We start from the raw sequence: 8,860 nt of genomic DNA on the forward strand, positions 1-8,860 counted from the left end.
AATCAGTGTATACCGTACATACTTAGCTAGCAGAAACTGCTGCAGTTCGGAATTTTCGGTCAGGTGAACAATTACAGTGTACACAATTAGATAAAAAGTATCCGGACACTATAGCGGACATTAATATAGAGTGAGGCCACCCTTCGCCTTTCTGACTGCTTGAGCTGTGCTGGGGACACTCTCAATGAATCATATGAATGTCTGTGGAGAAATCGAGAATTCTTCCTCAAGAACTGAAACCGGAGAAGGAAGTGATGTTGGAAGCTGGGGTTTGGAGCGAAGTCGATATAATTCACCCAGTGTTCCACTGGATACAGGTCAGGATTTTGGGAATGCCACCATTTCAGAAATGTTATTATCCACAAATCATTGGCTCACAGGTGCTACTTTATGATAAGAGCTACGGTCGCAGGTTCGAATCCTGCCTCGGGCATGGATGTGTGTGATGTCCTTAGGTTAGTTAGGTTTAAGTAGTTCTAAGTTCTAGGGGACTGATGGCCTCTGAAGTTAAGTCCCATAGTGCTCAGAGCCATTTGAACCATTTATGATAAGATGCACTGTCATGCTGATACAAACAATCATGTCTCCGAACTGTTCCTCTACTGTACACAGTAGACCGCGCTTTAAAGTGTGTTCATATCCTTCCACATTTATCATTCTCTTAAGAGTAACAAGGGGACCACACCCTAGCCACTAAAACAATCCATACCGTGACACTAATTCCTGTGTACTTCACTTTCGGCACTACACATGATGGCAGGTAATGTTCTCCAGGCATTCGCCAAACCTAAATCCTTCCATCGGATTGCCACAGCGTATAGCTCAATTCCGTGATTCATCACTCCACACCAGTTGTTACCACCAATCCATTGTCCAGTGGCGTCGCTCCTTAACTCACCTCAAGCGTCGCTTAGCATTGCCTACAGAAATGTGTGGCTTATGAGGAGCTGCTCGACCACTGTACTCCGGTATTTTTACCTCCCAACGCAAAGATATTGTGCTAACTGGACTTCTGATAGCGCTTAGGATCTCATGGGTGTCTCCTCCCGCTGGTTTCATTCACTTTACTACAAACACCATCGATAACGATAACGTTGGAAGCTGAAGAAGTGAATTAAGATTTGTGCTACGGCCGGGACTCGAACCCAGGTCTTCTTGCTTACTAGGCAGATATGCTGACAATTACACCGCCAGAACATTATGGTGAACAGAGCTGCACGGACTACCCAAGTCAAACACCCTTCCCTACACAAACTCCAATTCCCATCTCCCCTTATATTGTCACTATTGCCCGGGTTCTCCGACATTGGAATAGCACCCCAGCACTGGACGTAATGGGGAAGTGCTGTAGCACATGTGATCGTATAGATCTTAAATTAAATTTTCCCTGAGACATTTAAGTCTCTAACTTATCTATGATAACGTTGGAAGCTGAAGAAGTGAATTCAAATTTGTGCTGCGGCCAGGACTCGAACCTGGCTCTTCTTGCTTGCTAGGCAGATATGCTGACCAGTACACCACCACAGCATAATGGTCAACAGAGCTTCACGAACTACCCAAGTCAAATAACCTCCCCAACACAAACTCCACTTCACATATCCCATTATATTGTCACTATTACCACGGTTCTCCGACATTGGAATAGCACCCCAGCATTGGACGTAATGGGGAAGTGCTGTACTACATGTGATCGTATATATCTTAAATTAAATTTTCCCTGAGACATTTAAGTCTCTAATTTATCTACGATAACGTTGGAAACTGAAGAAGTGAATTCAAAATTGTGCTGCAGCCATGGCCCAAACCCGGCTCTTCTTGCTTACTAGGCAGATATGCTAACCATTACACCACCACAGCATTATGGGCAACAGAGCTCCACGAACTACCCAAGTCAAACACCCTCGCCAACACAAACTCCAATTCACATCTCCCCTTATATTGTCACTATTACCAGGGTTCTCTGACATTGGAATAGCACCCCAGCACTGGACGTAAGGGGGGATGCTGTACTACATGTGATCGTATAGATCTTAAATTAAATTTCCCCTAAGACATTTAAGTCTCTAATTTACCTATGATAACGTTGGAAGCTCAAGAAGTGAATTCAGATATGTGCTGTGGTGGTGTAGTGGTCAGCATGTCTGCCTTGCAAGCAAGAAGACCCGGGTTCGAGTCCTGGCTGCTGCACAAAATTTAGTTCACTTCTTCAGCTTCCAATGTTATTGTAGATAAATTAGAGGCTTAAATGTCTCGGGGAGAATTCAGTTCAAGATCTTTATCATCGATAACGTTCAACAGTCCCTGTCCATCAGCACACAAGCTCTGTCTGATATTGGTTTAGGTATGATTGTTGCCTTGTGTTTCCACGTCACCATCACATGACAAACAATAGACTTGGGCAGCTTTTACAAGGGTTGAAATGTCCCTGACGAATTTGTTATTGAGGCGACATCCGATTACTGGGCCACACTGGCAGCCACTGATCTGCCCTGAGCGATCCACGATGCTGCTACTGCTTCTCTACCCACAGTAGAATAGTCCACGCCTCGTCTTATACCGACGGGTTCACCTCTCGTAACATCTAGTAGTCAGTTCCGCATTACATAGAGGTGTCCGGTTGATTTTGATCAGCTATTGTACATTAATTCGCTAATTTAAATCAGTTAACGTTGGAGAATCGACAACCTATTTCTCGAAAGCCTCTGAGGGTGTCTCCCGTGGTAGGAGACGAAACATCAGCCACAAAAGTATACCAAACTATCAGAAATACGATACCGTCTAGGATCAATGTTTTCAGTTTAGGACGCCTAACATCTACATTTACATCTACAGCTACATGATTACTCTGCAGTTCATACTGCAGCGGTCGCAGGTTCGAATCCTGCCTCGGGCATGGATGTGTGTGATGTCCTTAAGTTAGTTAGGTTTAAGTAGTTCTAAGTTCTAGGGGACTGATGACCTCAGATGTTAAGTCCCATAGTGCTCAGAGCCATTTGTACCATTTTTTTCATACTGCAGAGGGTTAATACACTCCTGGAAATGGAAAACAGAACACATTGACACCGGTGTGTCAGACCCACCATACTTGCTCCGGACACTGCGAGAGGGCTGTACAAGCAATGATCACACGCACGGCACAGCGGACACGCCAGGAACCGCGGTGTTGGCCGTCGAATGGCGCTAGCTGCGCAGCATTTGTGCACCGCCGCCGTCAGTGTCAGCCAGTTTGCCGTGGCATACGGAGCTCCATCGCAATCTTTAACACTGGTAGCATGCCGCGACAGCGTGGACGTGAACCGTATGTGCAGTTGACGGACTTTGAGCGAGGGCGTATAGTGGGCATGCGGGAGGCCGGGTGGACGTACCGCCGAATTGCTCAACACGTGGGGCGTGAGGTCTCCACAGTACATCGATGTTGTCGCCAGTGGTCGGCGGAAGGTGCACGTGCCCGTCGACCTGGGACCGGACCGCAGCGACGCACGGATGCACGCCAAGACCGTAGGATCCTACGCAGTGCCGTAGGGGACCGCACCGCCACTTCCCAGCAAATTAGGGACACTGTTGCTCCTGGGGTATCGGCGAGGACCATTCGCAACCGTCTCCATGAAGCTGGGCTACGGTCCCGCACACCGTTAGGCCGTCTTCCGCTCACGCCCCAACATCGTGCAGCCCGCCTCCAGTGGTGTCGCGACAGGCGTGAATGGAGGGACGAATGGAGACGTGTCGTCTTCAGCGATGAGAGTCGCTTCTGCCTTGGTGCCAATGATGGTCGTATGCGTGTTTGGCGCCGTGCAGGTGAGCGCCACAATCAGGACTGCATACGACCGAGGCACACAGGGCCAACACCCGGAATCATGGTGTGGGGAGCGATCTCCTACACTGGCCGTACACCACTGGTGATCGTCGAGGGGACACTGAATAGTGCACGGTACATCCAAACCGTCATCGAACCCATCGTTCTACCATTCCTAGACCGGCAAGGGAACTTGCTGTTCCAACAGGACAATGCACGTCCGCATGTATCCCGTGCCACCCAACGTGCTCTAGAAGGTGTAAGTCAACTACCCTGGCCAGCAAGATCTCCGGATCTGTCCCCCATTGAGCATGTTTGGGACTGGATGAAGCGTCGTCTCACGCGGTCTGCACGTCCAGCACGAACGCTGGTCCAACTGAGGCGCCAGGTGGAAATGGCATGGCAAGCCGTTCCACAGGACTACATCCAGCATCTCTACGATCGTCTCCATGGGAGAATAGCAGCCTGCATTGCTGCGAAAGGTGGATATACACTGTACTAGTGCCGAGATTGTGCATGCTCTGTTGCCTGTGTCTATGTGCCTGTGGTTCTGTCAGTGTGATTATGTGATGTATCTGACCCCAGGAATGTGTCAATAAAGTTTCCCCTTCCTGGGACAATGAATTCACGGTGTTCTTATTTCAATTTCCAGGAGTGTAGAACCACTTATAGGATATTTCTCGATCATTCCATTCTCAAATAGCATGTGGGAAAAATGAGCACCTAAATCTTTCCGCGCGAGCTCTGACTTCTTTTATTTCGTTAGGATGATCATGTCTCCCCACGTAGGTGGGAGGCAAAAAACTATTTTGGCTTTCGCAGGAGGCGGTGAATGAAATTTCGTGAAAGTATCTCACCGCAACGAAAAATGTCTCTGTTTTAGTGATTTCTGTCCCGATTTGTTTATCATATCAGTGACACTTTCTATCCTAGTTTGCAATCACAAACAACAGCTGTCGTTTTTTTAACTTTTTCGATGTCCTCCGTCAATCCTAATTGCTGAGGAACCCGTACCACGCAGCAATACTCCAGAAGAAGACGGACAAGCGCAGTGTAGACTGTCACTTCAGTAGATGTGGCATATATTCTAAATGTTCTGCCAATAAAGCGTAGTCTTCTGTTCGCCTTCCACACAACTTCTTCCGATTTATAATTATGGAGCTAGAGGTTTGTAACAAACTTCATTAGGAATTGAACATGTCTAAGAACAAAAACCTGAGAAACACTAGAAGATTATAATGCCCAGGGAGTAGCGTGTTCGTTTACTGTTTTCCGACATTAGACGGATTTGTATCTGGTTGCCATGTTTCTTTCTCTAGCTGCAGCGATGTAAGAGCCATTGTTATGGCAACGTGGCCAGAAATCAATTTAGGTTTGGGGAGTGCTCTCGATTCCCCGATTGTACTGAAGGCTCCTCGAGTTTGTTAGTACAGCCGCAACACAGGGAAACGTTGCTAACCGGCCTCGAAGGCAATTACCCGAGTGGAGAGATCTGTGCACCCTGCACTAACACAGCTAGCAGAAACTGATGCAGTTCGCCATTTTCGATGAGTTGAATAAGCACGACGTACATCGATTAACTTTTTTATAAGTTTACATTTGAGAATCTATTGCCAACATCTCCACAGCCTCTGATGAAGCCTTCTGCGGTAGGAGACGAAACGTCAGCCACAAAAATATGCCTTATGCCACGAACCATCTCCCACAAATCACATGTCCTCAAAGACCAAACTACTCAGTTTGAGACCTATACCACTCTATAGTTTTGACACTAGAAGTGTGAGACAATTTACGTTAGCAAATTAAGCACTGTAAGAATAGAAACCGGAGGAACGCACTAAGATCACAATGCCCAGGTAGATGCTGGTTCATTTACTGTTTTCTGACGTTGGACAGAATTGTGATTAGTTACAATGTTTCTTTACACATACATATGTGTGGTAGGGAGTTCCTGTGACTGTCTGTTTAGCATATAAATAAAAACACAACCACACACCAAATTTTTAAGATTTTATTTCCGACGCATTTAGGAGGCATTCCTTCATCATCAGTTGGCAGTTCCAGTGCTTAGCTCAGGTACACTGCTCCTGGGAATCCAGTTATGCTGAAATATCTGTGCGTTTTCGTTGCGTACTTTCCCGGAAAGAACAGCATTTGGGGTTAACACATTCCCTGTTTACAAGTCTCTTTTGTAAGTTTGTAAACAGTGAGTGTGTTGAGTTCAAATGCAGTGCTCTTCAGGAAAGTACAAAACGAACATGCACACGACTGTAGATATTTCAGCATCATAAGCGTTGGATCCAGGGTTCGGTTCTGCGGAAGGGGGGCACAGTCTCTTTTTCCCTCTTTCTCCCCCCCCCCCCCCCCCCCCCAGTCCCTCCCAAATATGATTTACTGTCATATCCTCATTTAATGTTCGCCAGATGTCTAGGATTTTAATAATAATAAAATATATAACATGTTTTAATATCATGGTAATAATTGAAACTTCCTGATTGATTTAAACTGTGTTCCGGGCCGAGGCACGAACCTGGGACCTTTCTCTTTCGGTCGCAAGTGCTCTATCAACTGAGCTACTCAAGCACGACTCGCGACCCACACTCACAGCTTCATTTCCGCCAGTACCCCACCTCCTACAGCAAGTTTGGATGTTAGGAGTTGAGGTACATGCGGAAGTAAAGCTGTGAGTGTGAGTCGTGAGTCGTGCTTGGATGTTCAGTTGGAAAAACTTATCAAGTGGTCTATTCGATAGTGTTCTGTGGCTATGTTTCTTCTGCGTTTGTTTGGTGGGTGGCACTCTTTATTTAGACTGTTAATATACATTTTGACGAACTAAGTGAAGAAAGCCACCCAATCGACCAAACGTGAAGGCGCCAGGACCTAAAGAGATAAGAAATTAAAAATAAATAAATAAAATGGTGGAACACTTGCCCGCGAAAGCCAAAGGTCCCAGGTTGGAGTCTCGGTTCGGCACACACTATTGACCTAACAGGGCTGGTCGGAATGGCAGAGCGGTTCTAGGCGCTTCAGTCTGGAACCGCGCGACCGCTACGGTCGCAGGTTCGAATCCTGCCTCGGGCATGGATGTGTATGATGTCCGTAGGTTAGTTGGGTTTAAGTAGTTCTAAGTCTAGGGGACTGATGACCTCAGCAGTTAAGTCCCATAGTGCTCAGAACCATTTGAACCATTTGCTCTAACAGGAAGTTCCAAAATAGTGCACACTCCGCTGAAGAGTCAAAATTCATTCTGCAACCATAATAATTTGTTAAGAAAACTGGTCAGTACAGTGTTTTTCAAAATGGTTCAAATGGCTCTGAGCGCTATGGGACTTAACATCGGTGGTCATCAGTCCCCTAGAACTTAGAACTACTTAAACCTAACTAACCTAATGAAATCACACACATCCATGCCCGAGGCAGGATTCGAACCTGCGACCGTAGCGGTCACGCGGTTCCAGACTGAAGCGCCTAGAACCGCACGGCCACACCGGCCGGCTACAGTGTTTTTGCTTTTTGGGCGGGAATCCCCTATGCCCCGCCCCCACCACCCTGGGATCCGCGGATGCAAGATCTTTGGTTTTCTAGGGTCACTGACTCTGAGCTAAACTCCTTTCGTAGAGAAATAAAATTAAGCGACTGTTTATACTGTGTTTATATTTATATTATAACGTTTGATCCTCCAGTGGCAGCGACGTAAGATCCGTTGTTACGGCGACGTTATCAGCGAAAGCGTGTGTGTAGGGGAAGGTCCTCGCTTCCTCGGTCGAACTCGAGTCTCCTGGGGACGGTTGGCACGGTCGCAAGACAGGAAAATGTTGCTCACCTGCCTCGAAGGCGAGCGCCCAGGTGGAGGAGAGCGAGCAAATCTCGAAGCCGAAAGTGCCGGCGACGGCGATCCAGTCGACGTCGACCGGCGGCCCGGCGGCGGAGCAGGCGAAGGCGTCGGCGAGGTGCGGCAGCGGCAGCGCCCGCTCGTGGCGCGCGCACAGCGAGTACAGCGCCCCGCACCAGTGCGGCTCCACGCTGAACGACAGCATGGCGAACTGCGCGCCCGCCGCCTCCAGGCGCCACGCGTCGCCCGCCACCCGCACCTCCAGGCCCAGGCCGCCCCCGCAGTCGCACGCACGCATCCGCGCACACGCCCCGCCCTCCCCGTGCACCTCCACCGCAGCCTCGGACGCGCCGACCGCTACCGCCGACTGCACAACTCGCCGAGCAGCTGGCACGAGCAAACGCTGGGCCGAGGTTGCGCACTCGACCTGACGTTAAGGTACCGGCGCGGCCGACCGCTTTAACTGTGCGCAGATTGTGCGAGGACGGCAGCGGACAGCAGCAGTCGTACTTTCGTACAGCGATCGACGATGGACAGCGATAAATGACGCGCTGCCTTTCTTTCTCCACAAGCCGAAGCACGCGACATTGCTTCAGACACTCTCAAATAACACCAGCCGAAGAGAGAAACCAGTACGCACCCACAATCCAGTTTAAATGGGGCGAAATTTTGATGGTTCGAAGGCTATCTGCTGTCGCATTTCTGACTCACGCTGATAAAATTTTTGTTTGTGATGTTAGGGACTACACAAAGTATACTGACTCACAACACGATAGCGGAGTTCACTCTACTCACGATTCTAAATACATTAACAAGAGACCACTAATTGAACTAAGGTGTTATTGCTATACGACGATTATTTCTCGTTTCTTGCTATTTAACTACCGAGAAGTTCACTCTGAACTCTTAAAATACGACACACGATCACTGCACTCATGTTTCCGGTCCATGTAGTTTTGCGAAGACATGTGATCCGTTGATCTCTACGAACAGGAAAAAGAAAGAGAACTCAAATTAAAACAGTTTCTAGCAGTACTGGAAAACAAACAGCATATTTACAATATAAGGAGTTCCCATTGCTTGAAACAGCTTATTTATTTTCCCGTAAAATATACCGACTTTAATATCCTTGCGTATTTAAAATACAATTTAGATGCAAGGCAAAATTGCTAGACTCTGGCATATACATATATTATGGTAGCGATAATGGGATTTCTTCATAGCTCGTGCAACGA

At 47.8% G+C, this 8,860-nt stretch overlaps 1 protein-coding gene and 2 non-coding genes across 3 annotated transcripts in view; 1 reads left to right on the forward strand and 2 right to left on the reverse strand.

The window, feature by feature from the left end:
• LOC126184059 (uncharacterized) overlaps positions 1 to 7,830 on the reverse strand; it is a 211,081-nt gene extending 203,251 nt beyond the window's left edge. The window contains exon 1 of the mRNA XM_049926420.1: positions 7,617 to 7,830. Coding sequence (XP_049782377.1) covers positions 7,617 to 7,830 — 214 coding nt within the window. The remainder of the gene's footprint in view (positions 1 to 7,616) is intronic.
• Positions 1,455 to 1,527, reverse strand: Trnaa-agc (transfer RNA alanine (anticodon AGC)). The gene has a single exon. It is a non-coding gene; the product is annotated as a tRNA-Ala (tRNA).
• On the forward strand, positions 2,115 to 2,187 carry Trnaa-ugc (transfer RNA alanine (anticodon UGC)). Its single transcript has one exon. It is a non-coding gene; the product is annotated as a tRNA-Ala (tRNA).
• Positions 7,831 to 8,860: the final 1,030 nt, after the last annotated feature.

The sequence above is a fragment of the Schistocerca cancellata genome, chromosome 4, assembly GCF_023864275.1.
Source record: "Schistocerca cancellata isolate TAMUIC-IGC-003103 chromosome 4, iqSchCanc2.1, whole genome shotgun sequence".
NCBI classification, from domain to species: Eukaryota; Metazoa; Arthropoda; class Insecta; order Orthoptera; family Acrididae; genus Schistocerca; species Schistocerca cancellata.